Here is an 18398-nt window from a genome sequence, read left to right on the forward strand (position 1 = left end):
GTATGGATTGTACATATCTTTCATACAAGTTCTCTCGTTTACTTTGGTATATCAACGTTGTGAGAGAGAAAAAGACACAAAGACGTACACCCCATTGCAAGTAAGTTTTTTGTGCACGAAGATCCCCAAAACCTGAATGTGTGACATTCAAACGTTGAACAATTCCTTATAAGTCTAATTTAGTATTCTACATTCTATATGCATCACTTCCGCTATCTGTTAAAAATCTTTACCAAAACTGAAAAGAAAGAAAATAATTGGACCAAATGTACAAGTTTTTTTCTTTTCCCTCTCTTCTACAGCATGTATGGCAATCCCACGGGGGATGATCTTTCTGTAAACAGATCATAATTCAACTATATTGGGCCCTGGGCCGAACGTTGTCTCTAATCATGTAAGCAAAATAGGCCCAGTCTCTGCTGCCGTTCTAGATTGGCCGTGATGATTGTACTGCCTGTTCATCTGGATGTCACGTGACAAATGCGTCCGCGCCTTTGCATACGGAGCTTCTCTTGCTGCACAAGCCAGATCAGAATTTGAGAAAACATTAGTGTACGGAGCTTCTCTAAACCCTTCCAGTAGTTGTAACGTAACATGCAAGGAAGTAATGTAATTTCGAGGACCGTCTTATGCAGTCGGATTTTGCTTAAGAGATTGAACATCCTTACCTGCAATTTGTTGTACTCTAAGGATGTTCTGCCGCCTTTTCCAACAGCATATCGAACCGATAACGAGAAGTAGGAAGGCAGCCAAAACACCAAACCCAATTCCAATCTTTGCTCCGGCAGTGAGGTGTGGCCCACACGTAGGTAGTCCTGGTATACCGCAGAGTCCATGGTTATCTGTGAAACTGAACCAAAACCAAATGTGGAGTTCAGGATCAGTATACATACATTTCTATTTATGTTAACATATGCAAAAGCCCAAAAAGCGTGCAGGTTGTGCGTGTTTAATTCTTACTTGAAGCTTGCTCTGTGCAAAAGCCTGCCTCCTAGAGCAGCTGGGACCTTTCCGGACAGAGAATTGCCATTGACATTACTGCAACATGACAACTTAAGTTAAGAGTCTTCTTCCTACGCATTTTGGTTTCATACAACTGTAAGTTGTGTTATAATATGTCTTACAGTGTTTGCAACGAGGTCAACTGTCCAAGCGTTTCAGGAATTGACCCGTTCAAGGAATTGAAAGACAAGTCCCTGCAAAGGAGGGAGGATGAGTGTTTTTAATTATGGAATTGAACTGTGGTAACCACAACCCTTGGATACGCTGCCCAGGAAAAATAAATAAATAAAACATTAACACTTTCTGATAAGAGAATATATGAGCTGCACTTACAATACTTCTAAGCTTGTTATCTTTCCAAGTGAGGAAGGAATGGGCCCTTGCATGCTATTTCCGCTCAAATTTCTGTGAGTCCACAAGGTAAAACAAAACATGTGTTGAAAAGGCCGTAAAACACTTCTAATGCCTAGTTGTCTCACTTTATGCAAAGAGGACCATTTCATCCAAGTTTAGCATGTCAAGTTGAATAAAAAAACAACGATGCCAAACAGAAGCTAAGAAAGTTTAAATTTTTATTCAAAGCAAGTCTTAGAGAGGAACTCACATGCTTTGTAGATGACGTAATTTGGATATGTCATTCGGCAAGAATCCCTTAAGCCCTTGGTTGTCCAGAGCCCTGTGCATGCAGAGTTAAACACTCATTGCCAAAAGGATGTACGAATGGCAATGGAACAAACAAATGCTAAGGTGCTTTCTTCAGGCATTATGAGAATAATTCTTAACACTGCACTGAAAGGTATTTCTTTTGCATACAAATCTAGCTAATCTGAAAATGCATTTCCGTTCCATTCACCCATGCATACACAGATTAACAATGACTTATGTAGTGGGAAATCGTGCTGGAACATAAAAAGTGCTAAGATTCCGATTTGTTGAAGCAAATATTCTTGTGACTTGTGTGATGAGAAGGAATCAGTGAAATGAATAAATTATGGTAGCGAAAGAAGACTAAAGATTATGCCAAATGGACACAATTCAAGTGGCTGAAGCACATCAGGACTACATTCATGAAGACTAGATGATTTTCACCCACAGAGTTATCAATTGTTATGGCTCTCAAAAGTCAAATAGAAAAGGCCAAACAGCCTCCTCTAGAGAAATAACTGAAACAATAGAGAATTAAACATTAACTCGGCTGACGAGAAGCCATTAGAAATTTAGGACACAAATATAGGGAATGGGTCAAGACTAAATAACGAGGGGGCACAAGATGTCATCATGAAATGCCATAGCTAAATTAACACGATGCATTGAAATACATAGTGCAACACGCATTGGTTCAGTACATGATGTCATAGTTGGCCAGATACTTCCCCTGTGAAATAAGCAACTAAGTATATGATATTTGTTCCAATGCATTTATTCCTTGTTCTTTACCAAGTCCAACAGGAGTAAAAAAAAAAGCTACTTGTTCACAGCAAAGAACAATAGGAACTGAGGAAGGTAGTTTTGAAGATACATAAAACTCGATATTAAATGCCAAGGGCTAAACTTGATGCTCAGTGGGCCAAACTGGCTTACTTTTAACACCTTGTGTACTTCAAATTTGAAGGTATACAGTACGAAATAAACATACTTTCATAAGGCAACAAAGAATTTAAATTAATACGATTTCCTTATAAATAAATCTCAGAAAAGTAACAGAATATATCAACTGGTATAAAACCTGTCATGCTTATGGTTGTCTGAAGATCCACACTATTCAGACTTACATTCATCAGCCTTTTAAATATTTGAAAGCAAAGTTGTTTGCATATCTTTTTATTGTCTGATGTTTGCACATCTAGCAGTTAAAAAATAAAGAGACTAGAAACTGAAGAACAAGAGCAATGTGAAGCATAAATGCATTTGTACTATAAATGAGAAATAAGATCAAATAAGAGAATAGAAATGAGGTTAAGGATCAAGAAATTACAGTCCGTCGATGACCCATTTGTTGCTTGTTCTATCAAACTGGCAATCGGCTCCACTCCATGGATGTTGTTGGGGAACACATGGATCACCATTCCACCCCAACCGAACAGGAAGCCCCAATGTTTTCTTCAATGACAGTAACGCATTAACTGGAATTTTTTTATTGTGAAAAAGTAAAGGGAGAGAAATTAATTACAGTTTCAATAGAGTTTTCTTCAATTACAGTAACGCCTTGACTTCTGATATATACATTCTATAGCTTTTCAAGATATAAATAAGATGCACTGAAAAAAATCTCTAACAGATAACATGTGGTCAAGATGTTTTCAAAAGCATTAGATAAACAAAAACAGATTAATTGATTTGTGAAATATCAAATAGTTCATCTGTAACACTTGCAAAACTACATCATTAAGCATTATTTAATTGTGTGCATACTACATGATCAGCATTATTTTTTCGTGTATGACATATACATATTGGTAGAGACGCTAGAGAATGTTGAAACGAAACTTAGATAAACAAAGAGTAGCACAAATGTACCTTCATCTGATAAAGTTTTTGACTCGGCCATTATAACCTCAAAGATCTCAATGGCATTGATTATGGCACCACCTTGTTTAGGGTGCAAAGTTATGGTTAAGGTCCTCCCGCTTACGGCAACAGTTGTGTTAAGTACAAGAGCAGCATAACGGTCCCCACTCAATTTTATAACATCCACATCTTCAAATAAAGTGTCACCGTTAATCAGGATATCAAATACCCTTTGGCCTACACCAGTGATCGAAGCATCAATCTCAGCAAAGTGCAACCAAATGGAGTAGTTTCTGTTGGGATCCACATCCAGGGTATATTCTAAGTCGAGCTGACTATCAATACTCACAATTGCTTGTTTATAAAGAGCAGCTGGGTAGAAGTTTGGTGGACTTGAAGCCTGCTTAATGGTTCCCTGAGTGGATCTGCGTGTATCAGCAATCTGACCAAAAGTCATTATATAATTCCAAAATCTATCCCCACCCCATTGATCGCCGTTGTAATCCACACCAAACTTCGCGTCTTCAACACCACAGCTCAATCTTTTTGCTGTTCTAAGGATTATTCCTTCAGATACTTGCTGGCTAAACTGGTATGCTCTTTCATCAATCTGAAGAATTTCAATGGCAAGAATTGCCGGATCCCCGTGACCAGTACTATGGAAGCAGATAGACACAGATCCATCTCTCAGATGTACAAGCGCTTCAGAAAATACTTGATCATCGTGGGTACTCCAACCAGATTTTAAAGAGGTAATTTGAGTTCCCTCAACAGAAATATCAAATAAAGGTTCGGTGTCATAGTTTGGTAGTGCAATCGACCCAAAGAAAATCCTGATTACATAGTGCCCATGGGGAACTCTATTGATCATGTAACAATTTTCAGGACCTGAGGAGAGGGGAAAATAGCGAAGCGTATCAAGTGGAGGAGTGATAAAACTCGGGGGGGTCGCATTAAAAGGTATCCCCCCTGAATAATCAAAATCCTTAAACCATGTGGTATTGGATGGTTTTGTAATCACATTCTCCCGAGCTCCACAGCTTATGCGCATAGCAAATGGCGCTGTACTCATAAGCATATTACACAAGTTAAAACCAAAATCCGAACAGGAAGACAATGTAAAGCATCAGGTCATATCTCTAAGCTTTATAAACATGTGTTGTGTGCATCATGGCTAACAAATCGTAATACCAACTTCACCAAACATGTGACAGAGACCAAATCTTCTCCAAATTTGAGTATGCATTTTACAGTGTCCTAACTGCTAACTGATGTGAAAGCGGATAACGATACTTATGCATTTTGTGGTAATCGCCTCATTCACTAAAAAGACAAAGCAAGATAAAAATCGAAAAATGCACCATCTGCAATTAATACACAAATGCGAAGCTCTCTGTTTCCAGTAAAAAATCTTAATCATGAGCTTTGCGTTTCCCGTTAATGACAAAACAAAACCTACATTAAGCATTGTTTTAGGCCATTCTCTGTTTCCAATTAGCAGATTCCTTTCCTTTTCCATAAGTAATTCGAGTTCATTGAAAGCAAAACACTTTAATTATTCTCCACTTTTACTCTCCGATTCACTTCCATTTCTCCGAAAACATCAAATTCCATACAAATAATAGAGAAAAATCACGAGATCTCCACCAAAATTACACTAAAAACTTAATGAATTAGCAACGGTACGCAGTTCAAACTAAATCATCAGTCCAAAATTGACTCCAACACACTGAAATTTCACTTCAATTTTCAACAATCCAAGAATCAAAATAAGCACCACAAATTGCGAAGCAGCAATGCAATCGAGAATCGAAAAGCAAAGGCAAAAGTTCACGAGCACTCACCGGGTCTGGCCGAAGCGACTGAAAACACCGAGCAGCAGAGCAGAAGCAGCAGCCACGGAAGACGAAGACGAAGACGATGAACAGACCTAGCCAAATGCTTTAGCTCCGAACCACGCAACGCCCATGTGCCATTTGCTTTTCTCATTCTCTTCCTGTAATTTTGCTTTCCGATTTCACACTCACAGCGAGAAGTGAGGAGAGAGAGAGAGAGAGAGAGAGAGCAAATGGACGTGTGTGCGAGTAGCGTGCGTAATTACAGTGGGGGATTTAATTATTTTCCTTGATCTGTTGACTCCCGGAAAAATAGAGGAGATTTCATTAATCTCCTGCGGTGGTTTTACGGAATCTTCGTGAAGGTGCACTTATCGGACGGCGAAGATGGCACCTCGGTCTACCAGATATTCTTTATTGTTCGATGGTTGGGTGGGCCCCGCGCCACACAACCGGACTTTGTGTAGACGACAAAGCACGTGACAAAGATAACATGGTGAATAATGAGGGAGGTTCACGTGGAATTACCGGTTTATTCTTTTATGTCCCTTTTTTTTTTTGGTCGGAATATTTAAAGCCAATTTGCCAAATTGTCAGTGTCGATTGGGTTTCGTTTTGGGTGCAAATTGTAACTTTATTTTTTTATCAAAGATATATTTTATTAAATTAGATATTAAATTAGTTATCGACAGAGTTAGAATTCACGTATTATGAAGGGATTCAATTTTTTTCAACCATTGTAGTAAAGAAACACTTGTCAAATTCTAACATTCTAATATTAAATTAGGATTATGTTGATCTTTGTCCTTAATCAGATAAGGATAGTTTGTTTTTAAAAATTAAAAAATTGGTATTATTCGAATTTACACTTGTATGTTAGTTGTTTAAGATTTAACAATAATATTTACATATATTTACTATTTAATACAATAAATTGGATTTGTTTGTTTGTAGTTGTTGTATTGATCGGACTGTTAAGGGTGGTCACGAGTTGGTTGGATAAAGTTTTAACTGTCCCGCCAATGAAACATAAATTATATTGTTTATGAATATTATAACACGTTAATTGATAACGCTATGTGATAATGACCAACCAAAATATTTCGAGTCTGTGGACTTCCGGTTTTGAAGTTTGACTCCTTTACAGCATCAATCTGTGCGCATTGCGCAATCGTCGGGGGAGGGTTTTGTGATGAATAAGCAAGCACAGCTGACCTCCAAAGTCCACTATTAGGTCATATCTCGCAAATTCTTGAACAAACCCACCCAAAACCCAACTAATCCCACTCCACTTTCATATTTTTTCTGTATTTTGTGGATATTGAGGCAGAAAACCATAAAAAAAATTCACTTGTTTTTTTTTTGAAAAGAGAATTAATATGATTTTCTTCGAGAAAGATACAATCTTGAGCAAATAACAAATAAGTAAGAGCTCGAAAGTGCTTTTAAAATAACTGAAAGTGGTTTTGGTGAAATTGTTTTGGGTTCCAAAGTGCTATTTTGAAAAGGCACATTTTCAAGATCCACTTAAATTTTCATTTAGAATTGGTTTCAAAAATATTTTCATAAAAGACGCTTTCAGAGAATTGAAAAGCATTTACTAGTGAACTAGTAAAAACTTGATCCCTGTAGAATTAGACGTGGCGAGCTACGTATTAGAGCTTTGACTCGTTTAAATCATACAAGAGTGTCTTATAATAAAATTATAATTTGCAAGTGATGGATTGCCATGATTATTAAAGTCATCATCTTTAACTCACTCGTCGTAGTTTAAACCTTCCAACAATATAAATTAAATTAAAATATCGTTTGTATTAAAAGAACGATAAATTAGTTACAGGATGCTTTAAGATGTGGATGGTAGCATTCGATTAATTATTAAATTTTCATTAAAAGTGGGTAATTTGATAGGTATCTCCTTTTAATTTCTTTTCTTAAATGATGAGAAATAGACATCTTTTTGTCTCCATTGATCATGGACCAGTTTGTGGGTGTGCTATAAATTTGTGAACACGGAAAATTCCTGAAACGAAAGAGACAAGAACAACGCGCACAAACAAATATTTGTGTTTGATGATTTTGGGTTACAATCTCTCTCTAATTTGATCCTCTGATTCGATCTCCGTAAGGTGTGTATTTGTGGATGTGTGATTGATCCAAAGGGCCGTTGGGCTTGATCTAAGGATGAACGTTCTTCAAGGGTCGTGGGCTTGATCTTTGAAGGTGGATTTTGAGCGGGTCTTCAAGGAGCCGTTGGGGCTTGATCTTGAGGATGAGCGTTTCTTCAAGGGCTTTTGGGCTTGATCTTGAAGGTTGATGGATGAACGGATCTTCAAGGGCTTTTGGGCTTGATCTTGAAGAACAGTTGGATGTGTGGATTTGTTGCTGTTGTTGATCCAAAGGGCCGTTGGGGCTTGATCTTAGGATGAACGGGTGATGAATGATGAACACTTTCTTCAAGGGCCGTCGGGGCTTGATCTTGAGTTGGTGATTGTTGATCCAAGGGCCGTCGGGGCTTGATCTTGGAAGAACGATGAACGAAGAACGAAGAAGGCTTTCTTGATTCTTCGGGAACTTGGATGCTTGAGAGCTTCGGAGTTTCAGAGCTTCAGAGCTTCAAGGTGTAATATGAATTCCCCCCTCAAATGAATGAAATGGGCTTGTATTTATAGAATTTTCCAAGGCCTAATTTTGAATATAATATCCCAGATGAAATAAGTCGTTTCTGCCAGGTGTTGACACGTGTCTTATTTGATGACTTTTCCAACTCATTTCAATTTTCGTTGAGTCACATGCTACGTGTAAAATTTATGCAATACATGAGCGTTGACACTTTGATTTATCGGTCAACATTTATTTACCGAAATTTCGATGTCTACAAATGCCCCCACTTCAAGGCACGTCGTATACATGTGCTTGTCACGTGTAGGAGATGCGTTTTGAAGTCCCTTACTGTAGATGTCGATCCAAGGGCCGTCGAGGCTTGATCTTGAATTGGGCTGGAGATTTCTTCAAGGGCCGTTGAGGCTTGATCTTGAATTGGGCTTGAGATTTCTTCAAGGGCCGTTGAGGCTTGATCTTGAATTGTTGTTTGAAATTTCTTCAAGGGCCGTCGAGGCTTGATCTTGAATTGTTGTTTGAAATTTCTTCAAGGCCGTCGAGGCTTGATCTTGAAGGTTGAAATTGGACCACAATGAGCTTCATGTGGTAGATGATCTTTGGCTTTGGTAGTGGGTGAATCGACACGTATTTTGTTGCGATTTGTTGACTTTCCACAGCTTTGATCTTGAACTGGGTTGAAGGATTTTCTAGATTCCTCCAATTGTTGATTTTCCACAGCTTATTCTTGAACTAGGTTTTGATTCAAGGGTGGTAGACACTTAATCTTGAATCGGACTTGTGATTTCTTCCAGGGTCGTCGAGGCTTGATTTCGAATTTGGCTGGAAGCTTCTTCAAGGGCCGTTGAGGCTTGATTCTTGAAGGTTGACTCGAACATATTGCAAGCAGGCACGAGGTGAAGGTGACGACTTGTTGCTTTGTTCAATCTTTCTAATTCACACTTGAGCAGTTTGGTCAGCGGTATGATCTTCAAGATTGATGGGCTATTCTTCCAGTTGGTGACTTGATCTTTAAGGATTTGATTCAAGGGTGGTGAATCGGCACGTGCAGCCCACAACGCCTAGTAAGTTGACCCAAGAATTTGAGGGTCAAAACGAGTTCTTCATCTCAGACTCTTTCTGCCGAGTTGACTGTGCATGCTGCATTCTTCTCTGCTTGTTTCTTCAGGCAGATATGGCAGCTTCTCGAGTTCCTCAGTTCGGACTCCTTCCGCTGAGTTGACTGTGCAGACCGCATTCTTCTCTGCTTGTTCCTTCTGCACCTTGTCTCCACATGCTGCAAGGTATCATTTTCACTTGCCTTATCTGTTCTCCAGGCAGATGTGGCAGCTTCTTTGGAAGTACAGCAGCAGTGGGAAACGAGTACTCGAGAGCAGTGCTAGGTAGGCAATCAGGGAAGGGTTCCAAGCAGTCGGTTCCTTACCCAAGTTTAAGTGGAAGTTCCGGCATATTGTTTTCTTTATCCTTGTCTTTGTAGGTAAGAACAAGGACAAAGGAAAGGACAGGGAGAACGCATGATATGAGATACTTTTGCTTTCTACCCTGGTGATACGAGATACTTTTGCTTTGGTGTCATTTGTTTGCTGAGGTACCCCAAGGAATAAGGAACACTGAGTGACTCGAGAGGTTTCGTTGGGAAGGCATTCTCGGAGATGAAGAAAGGTTCCGTATGTCTGCCTTGCTATGGAGGGCGAAGGTGGACAGTTATAGGGAGTTCCTTAATACCTGTAGAGGTACTGTTCTTTCACTCGTGTCAGTAGCCAATGCGTGATTGATCAGTATGGCTTCACGTGCTTTCTTCTTTATCAGCAATCTTCGACAAATTGTCCGTAATTCCTGCCAGGCTGAGTGTGCATGTGATAGGTGTTGACGTGGCTGAAGAAGACTGGCGCTTCTTCAATAACTGGGATCGGCGCTTCGACAAATTACCCGTGATTTCCGCAAAGCTGAGTTTGCATGTGATGGGTGTTGACGAGGCTGAAAAAGACTGGCGCCTCTTCGATATCTGGGATCGGCGCTTCGACAAATTGCCCGTGATTTTCGCAAAGCTGAGTTTGCGCGTGACGGGTGCTGACGAGGCTGAAAAAGACTGGCGCCTCTTCGATACCTGGGATTGGCGCTTTAACAAATTGCCCGTGATTTCCGCAAAGCTGAGTTTGCGTGTGTCGGGTGCTAACGCGTTTGGAAAAGCAAGATGCTTCTCCGATTTCTGAGCTTGCCTCTTCGATTTTTGAATCGGCATTTTCGAACTCTGAGCTCGCCTCTTCGATCTCTGAAATCCAGTTGAGTGTTGATTTTTTTTATAGAGGCATGCAGTTCATTTCAAAGCACACTTGAATTTTCGCTTGTGAAAACTCCCTTCTTGCACTTCTAAGATCTTGATTTGTCTGTTTTCTTCTTCCTTCAATACTTTGAAAATGTCTGGCCCCTCCGATCGTCGTTTTGACTTGAATCTTGGTGAAGAGGCAGTCCCTTCTTCTCCAGACAACATATGGCGCCCATCCTTCATATCCCATACTGGTCCTCTTACCGTTGGGGATTCAGTGGTGAAGAATGATATGACCGCTGCGGTGGTGGCCCGGAACCTTGTCACTCCCAGAGATAACAGACTACTTTCCAAACGGTCTGATGAGTTGGCTGTTAAGGATTCTCTAGCTCTCAGTGTGCAGTGTGCAGGTTCTGTGTCTAATATGGCCCAACGCCTATTTGCTCGAACCCGTCAAGTTGAATCATTGGCGGCTGAAGTGATGAGTCTCAAACAGGAGATTAGAGGGCTCAAGCAGGAGAACAAACAATTGCATAAGCTCGCACATAGCTATGCGACAAACATGAAGAGGAAGATTGACCAGATGCAGGAATCTGATGGTCAGATTTTACTTGATCATCAGAGGTTTGTGGGTTTGTTCCAGCAGCATTTGCCTTCGTCTTCTGAGGCTCTACCGATTGCTGAGGCTTCAAACAGTCAACCTCCGGCACCTACTCTTCCTGGAGCTCCGCCGAGTTGTGAGGCGCCACCTAATCATCCTTGAAGATCCCCTCTTGTAATTTTGAGTTGATTTGATTTTTTTTTTTTTTTTTTTTTTAAGGTATGTACACATTTATGTAAAATTTCCTAGAAAAATAAAATGGACTTCTATTTCTCTTAATGCTTTTTTTTTTTTTTTTTTTTCATGCGGTGCCATGTATATATATATAATATATACCCACACAATGTACATACACACGCACACCCACCTTTTTCCTTTTGCTTTTCGGTGGTGTTCACATCCACCATCATAACTTAAGTGATGGCCACTGCTTGTCTGACGCAACTCCACAAATCATATTTTTATATATAACAAATATATACACACATGTCACCACACCTCTTTGCCGTCCACTATCCCCAAATTTTCCTTTATGTTTTATATATATATATATATATATATTTTCTTTTTCTGGTGCCTGATGCCCCATCTTTTCTTCCACATGGTGGTGCTGATCCACCAAGATTTTTTTATATTTTCTTTTCTTTTCTTTTGCCAAAAGCATCCCTTTTTTTTTTTTTTTTTTTTTTTTTTTTTGTATAAATTCGGGTGATGGGTAGAGGAATTTGCAGGGAGCGGAGCAAGGAGGAACTTGCAGGGAAGGACGAAGTCGAGGGGGCCAGGCGCTGCGGTGGAAGGAGTCGATGCCGAGAGTGCAGCCCAACTTGCTCCGGGTGTGCGCACCATAGGTCGGGTTTGAGTGGAGTGAGGAAGAGCTCTGTGATGCTTTCTGCGGCAGATGTCATTCCAGCTTAGCTTCTTCCCTTCTTCAGACAAGATTGGCTTCGATGACAGCATCATTTCAATTGCCTTCTGAAGCCCTACAAGCTTTGGAAGACGTTGTGTGCCTCCTAATCGAGGAATCACTCCAAAAGACAACTCTGGAAGACCAAGTTGAGTCCTTGGAGCAGCAACACGTGCATGGCACCCCGATGCCCACTCCAAGCCACCTCCTAGTGCAAGTCCTTCAACAGCAGCAACAACAGGCTTTTTCTAACCTTCAAGTTTGTTGAGCACAAAGTCAGCAGATACATCGGGCATAACCAAAACATCCCCAGACTCGTGAACTTTCTCGAAAACATTGATATCGAAACCGGCTAAAAACCTTCCTCCACTGCCAATCAAAACGATCGCCTTGACGTCGTTTCACCTCGTGGCCTCCTCGAATTTTTTTTTTTTTTTTTTTTTTGTCAACGCCATTGTTTCGCCTTGTTGGCAGGTGGATTGAAGATGGTGATAACTGCAACGCCGTCGTTGCCGATCTCCAAGGTGACCTTGGCCTTGCCCATGTCGGCGGTGGCGAGGAGGCGAGGAAACAGAGGAATTGCTTATTTGGGTCGGAGGAGTTAAAGCCGCAGAAGCCATTGTTGGACTTGCAAGCTCTGCAGCTGGAAAAGTAAGAGTCTTGAGCTTCGTCCCACTCCAGCTCGATCCCAATTTTGAGGAAAATAGTCGAGAAAGCTCAAAACGTCGGCGTGGCAGCCCTTGCCTCTTCGCCTTCTGGGTAATGGTCAACCAGCACCTGTTTGGGCACCGAGATCTTCGATTGGAATCTGTCGCCTGACTGATGCAGCTTCGATTCAAAGGCAGTGACGACATCAAGCATAGAGACCCGATTGTGGTAGTGCTCGCAGCTCTCGGATCTGAGGAGGAGCAATCGATGTTGGCGTGTGCGCCGAAGCCGAAGGTGGTGAGTGCGAGGTTGGTGAAGAAGGACACAGGTCCAGCGGTTGCTGGAATTGGGTTGCGCCGGCACTGAAGAGCACGGAGGTAGCATAGCGGCGGAATGGTGGTGAAGGCTTGAGAGCAGCGAATTTGGCGGAGAGGTCGTTGCCGATGACTGCCTTTATTTCCTCGTCCACCTGATCGGAAATGGTCCGATTATATTTGGAATTTGGAGGCGGAAGCATCAGCAGAGAAACACGGCGCTGCCCTACCCCCTTTCGACTCTGCAACTTCTAGCTGCTGATGGTGATGGGTTCATAACCCAAGACATTTGGTTCAAAAACTCAGCTGGGCCAGCAAAGCACCAAAGTGTTGCACTTGGGGCAGATTCGATAGCAATTGGGCTTCATTTTGGATGGGCTGCTTTGAACAATGCTGCAAGAAATGGGAGATGGGCCTTGATTTGTAACTGAAGTCTGAGCAGGCATTGGACTTGACCGCGGATTGGGCTTGGAGGTTGCCACTTGGGCCTGGATGGCCTCCTTTTGAGAGGCTTGCTGCTAATGGATATACATATATATATATATGTATGTATGTATGTAAAAGAACTCCTTTTTTTTTTTTTTTTTTGTAAACAAGTAATAACGTTTGTATTCCCTTTTTTTTTTCTTTTTTTCTCTTTCTTTTTAAATACATAAAACATATGTATATATATATTTTTTTTCTAATAAAACATTATTATTATTTTTTTATTTGATGTGACTGAACTCGAAATTTTGAATATTCAAGCTGCCTACGTACCCCTCCAAAGAAGAGATCAAGTCGTAACGTAGTTCAAATACATATTTTTTTTGGATTTTCTTTTGGTGGTGCCGTTTGCAGTTTCAACTCGTGCAGGCAAGGAGCGTTGGTGTCGTTTGCAGTTTCAACTCGTGCAGACAAGGAGCATTTGGTGCCGTGTTGCAGTTTCAACTCGTGCAGACAAGGAGCATTTGGTGCCGTGTTGCAGTTTCGGCTCGTGCAGACAAGGAGCACCGTTGTTGCCTTTTATGCTCGTGCAGACCAGGAGCGTTGTGCCATGCAGTTTAGGCTCGTGCAGGCGAGGAGCTTCGTGTCTTGCAGTTTAGGCTCTTGCAGACAAGGAGCTTTGGTTCGTGCAGTTTAGGCTCGTGCGAACAAGGAGCTTTGTGTCTTGCAGTTTAGGCTCTTACAGACAAAGAGCTTTGGTTCGTGCAGTTTTAGGCTCTTGCGAACAAGGAGCATGGTGAATTTGTCAAGTAATTTTGGAGAGGCGTTTCTCACAATCTTCATAGCAAGGAGCCTTGACCGAGTGATTGAAGAAGTCTTCAGGAAAGAAATCACGCATCGTGATGGGGATGGACGATCTATGTGTCGAAATTTCATCATCTTCAACACATTCATGTTGCTTTGAAGGTTGACAAGAGCTGCTTTGCCCCCTTTCCGATTGGCGGACATGTGGAGGAGACGTATGCTTCTTGTGCAATTTCTTAGGAGTGACTTGAGCCCATCCTTCAACTTTGCTTGTCTTGGACGATGCCCCCAGCGGTTGAGGTGAAAATTTTGAGTCGGAAGAGCCAGAAGTGAAGGTGGTATAGTTTGACTTCACCACATCGTCAAGATCTAGCTCGATGATTCCTTTCTGAGCCAGCTTCATGATGAGATCTTTCAGCACGAAGCACTTTTCTGTCGGATGACTGATGAAGCGGTGGAATTTACAGTATCTTGGACTGTCAGTACGATTCATCTCTTCCGGCCGTCTGCACTCAGGCAAACTGATCACCTTCTTGTCCAACAGGTCATCTAGCATGGCAACCACATCAGAGTCGGGGAATGGATAAGTCTTCTCCTCAAGCTCCTTCAAAGTGCGTCTACGTGTCTCTTGATCACGAAAAGCTTCGGTTTGAATCGCCTTGCCTCGTGTGGATATTTTGACGGGAGATGTGTTGACCGTCATCGCTTCCTTGGTGGGTTTCCATGCAGCCTTTTCCACCTTTGTCCCAAGAACTTTGTCGTTCTTGTAGTCGGCGATCGATTCTTTCTTCCCATGATGGGCGATGCTCAACTCCATGTCATGGGCGCGAGTGGCCAATTCCTCGAAGGTCCGTGGTTTAATGCCTTGAAGGATGTATTGCAAACCCCATTGCATGCCTTGGATGCACATCTCGATTGAAGAGGTTTCCGAGAGCCTGTCTTTACAGTCGAGGCTTAGAGTGCGTCATCTGTTGATGTAGTCAATAACTGGCTCGTCCTTCCACTGCTTTGTGCTCGTTAGTTCTAGCATGCTCACAGTGCGGCGGGTGCTGTAGAAGCGGTTGAGGAATTCCCTTTCCAATTGCTCCCAGCTGTTGATGGACTCAGGCTCTAGGTCCGTGTACCACTCAAAGGCATTTCCTTTCAGCGAGCGCACAAACTGCTTGGCGAGGTAGTCTCCCTCCGTCCCCGCGTTGTTGCAAGTTTCGACGAAATGTGCAACGTGCTGCTTTGGGTTTCCTTTTCCATCAAACTGCATGAACTTTGGTGGTTGATAACCCCTTGGCATCCTTAGGGCATCAATTTTCTTGGAATAGGGCTTCGAGTAGAACAATGAGGTATGTGAGCTCCCTTTGTACTGTGCCTTGATGGTGTTGGTGATCATCTCCTGCAGCTGCTGGATAGAAAGAGATCCCATGAGTGCCGCTGCTTGGTCCGGCTCTGGCTTCCCATCGATTTTCTTCACCGGGGGTTCTTCGTCTCCGCCAGCTCCTCCCTTTAGTGGATCATCCTCTGGGTCGGGTTTATCGCCGTCCTGCGCCTCCAGTCGGTTGACTAGTGCTGCAATTTGCAAGTCTTTTTCTTCCACAGTTCGGGTTAGCCTTGCGATTGCTTCATTCATTTGAGCCAGCTGTTCATCGATTGAAGTTGCTCCAATAGTCATGACTTGCATGGCTGAACTGTCGCTTGAATCGGCATCGGAGAGCATGGATTCGGCGTATTTCCTTGGGCTTTCCCCCCTTGGTGCCCTTAGTGAGGCTAAGGTGATCAAAGGCTCGTGCCTTGGGTGCTTTTGTTCCCTTGGCAGAGTTGATGCAGAGGTGAAAGAGGCGGCAGAAGTAGCTCTTGCCATGCTTCGAGTCGTGGTACCCAACGTGACACCACTTGTGACGAGGGCGCATTTGTTCTTTGCGCCGGTTATGGGAACAGCTTGAGCCTTCCTTGACGTCATTGATTTTGGAAGTGTGCTTATATTCCTTGAACGGAGGAAGAGATGAGAGGTAGAGAGGTCCCACTGGGCGTGCCAATTTGTGAACACGGAAAATTCCTGAAACGAAAGAGACAAGAACAACGCGCACAAACAAATATTTGTGTTTGATGATTTTGGGTTACAATCTCTCTCTAATTTGATCCTCTGATTCGATCTCCGTAAGGTGTGTATTTGTGGATGTGTGATTGATCCAAAGGGCCGTTGGGCTTGATCTAAGGATGAACGTTCTTCAAGGGTCGTGGGCTTGATCTTTGAAGGTGGATTTTGAGCGGGTCTTCAAGGAGCCGTTGGGGCTTGATCTTGAGGATGAGCGTTTCTTCAAGGGCTTTTGGGCTTGATCTTGAAGGTTGATGGATGAACGGATCTTCAAGGGCTTTTGGGCTTGATCTTGAAGAACAGTTGGATGTGTGGATTTGTTGCTGTTGTTGATCCAAAGGGCCGTTGGGGCTTGATCTTAGGATGAACGGGTGATGAATGATGAACACTTTCTTCAAGGGCCGTCGGGGCTTGATCTTGAGTTGGTGATTGTTGATCCAAGGGCCGTCGGGGCTTGATCTTGGAAGAACGATGAACGAAGAACGAAGAAGGCTTTCTTGATTCTTCGGGAACTTGGATGCTTGAGAGCTTCGGAGTTTCAGAGCTTCAGAGCTTCAAGGTGTAATATGAATTCCCCCCTCAAATGAATGAAATGGGCTTGTATTTATAGAATTTTCCAAGGCCTAATTTTGAATATAATATCCCAGATGAAATAAGTCGTTTCTGCCAGGTGTTGACACGTGTCTTATTTGATGACTTTTCCAACTCATTTCAATTTTCGTTGAGTCACATGCTACGTGTAAAATTTATGCAATACATGAGCGTTGACACTTTGATTTATCGGTCAACATTTATTTACCGAAATTTCGATGTCTACAAAATTATCACACTAATTTGGCCGGATGGAGTCCTTCAATTTAGTCGTGGTGGGATTTTATTGACATTTACTATTGTGAGCATGAAATTTCATTTATGGGGACGATTTGATATAAATTTTGTGGTTAGAGAATTAAGACACATATTTCGTAATTATTTTAATATATGTTTCAAGTAAGTAAATGTGTTATAAATTAGGACTCCTATGTCATACCACAACATTCGAGTAATCGACATTAGCTAGTAAATTTAGGGTTTAACTTTTAAGATAAAAAGGAATTAGCTTTGTACATCAATACTAGAACAACCCTTTTATTTTTATTTTTATTTTTTGACAAACAACAGTGTTAGTGGGTTAAATTGTTAGTTGTTAGAGAGAGAGAATCGGCGGAAATTAAACATGCACATGCATAAGTATAATTACTTTCTACCACAGCCGTAAAACACTATCTACCTGAAAAGTTTATCCCTTTAATAAGCAATGATTGTTGCATTCAGCCAAAACAACATTCTAAAGACTTATGCGAAAATAAAAGTACATTCTATCAAATACAACTCCAATCGTTTCACCATAATTAAGGTATGTCATGCATCGCATGTAGGTACTTCATCATTCGAGAGAGAGTTTTTTGTCACCAAATTAATTCACCACATGTCAAATGTCAACTAGACATAGTTGTAAGAGTACAGAAAATCTCTCCCATTCTTTATATATATATATATCACAAAGATCAGAGCTGTCATCGTTGCGCACAACTTTGATCATCTCGCCTTTAGTTTCATCATCGTTGTGGTTTGGATTCTGAATAAAATTACCCATACCAAGCAAAGAGTTGGAAGATGCGATAGCGATCGACTTCATGATCCAACTCTTAGTTATAAGATGTTTCAAAGATGTTTCGAATAATTATATTATTCGATCGAACAGAAGAAAAATGTCACAGAATAAATAATAAAAGGGAAGAAGGAAGAAAACAAACGTGTTAGGCACACCCTACATGAACGTTTCTTCTCTTTTTCTTGGATTTTTCAACGGCATCGAATCCGGTTTAAAATATAGCAAATTACTTTTATTTTTCTTTCTTGCAATGTACGTCATAGTGAGGTTCATTTGTTAACCACCTGATCTATTAAGCATCTATCCAGATACTTATTTTAACGAGTGAGTTGAGTCGCTCTGTTTGTGTTTGCTTGGATTTAGTCTTCCCCAAACATTTTTGCCAGTCCAAAATCTAAGATGTTGGGTTTCATAGTTGAATCCAATAGAACATTGCTAGCTTTTAGATCCCTGTGGCTGGCTTTCAGTCTTGAGTCTTGATGAAGGTATAAGACCCCTCAAGCGATTCCAACAATAATCTCACTGCGCTTTTCCCCTTCCAACAATGACCTTCTACTTTCATCTTGTCCAAAAACATAAATTCAAAGTATGAAGAGTAAATAAAGCGAAAGATAGCCTTGACAAGCTCTGCTGTAATTAGTTCTTCGTTATAGACTTCAGTTCATTCGAGTTATAGAAATCATTTAAATATGAGGTGAATAAATCAAGGGACTAAAAAAGAATCAAGGGAC

At 41.4% G+C, this 18398-nt stretch overlaps 1 protein-coding gene across 1 annotated transcript; it reads right to left on the reverse strand.

The window, feature by feature from the left end:
* Window positions 1-122: 122 nt before the first annotated feature.
* Window positions 123-5602, reverse strand: LOC126587149 (receptor-like protein 4). The gene is made up of 9 exons (XM_050252134.1): window positions 5355-5602; window positions 3520-4572; window positions 2978-3125; window positions 1607-1678; window positions 1336-1407; window positions 1125-1196; window positions 961-1038; window positions 669-850; window positions 123-515 (listed from the first exon to the last, which is right to left on the reverse strand). The coding sequence occupies exons 1-9, from the start codon at window positions 5497-5499 to the stop codon at window positions 391-393; spliced, it is 1947 nt and encodes a 648-aa protein (XP_050108091.1). The 5' UTR covers window positions 5500-5602; the 3' UTR covers window positions 123-390.
* Window positions 5603-18398: the final 12796 nt, after the last annotated feature.

The sequence above is a fragment of the Malus sylvestris genome, chromosome 10, assembly GCF_916048215.2.
Source record: "Malus sylvestris chromosome 10, drMalSylv7.2, whole genome shotgun sequence".
In the NCBI taxonomy this organism is placed as follows: Eukaryota; Viridiplantae; Streptophyta; class Magnoliopsida; order Rosales; family Rosaceae; genus Malus; species Malus sylvestris.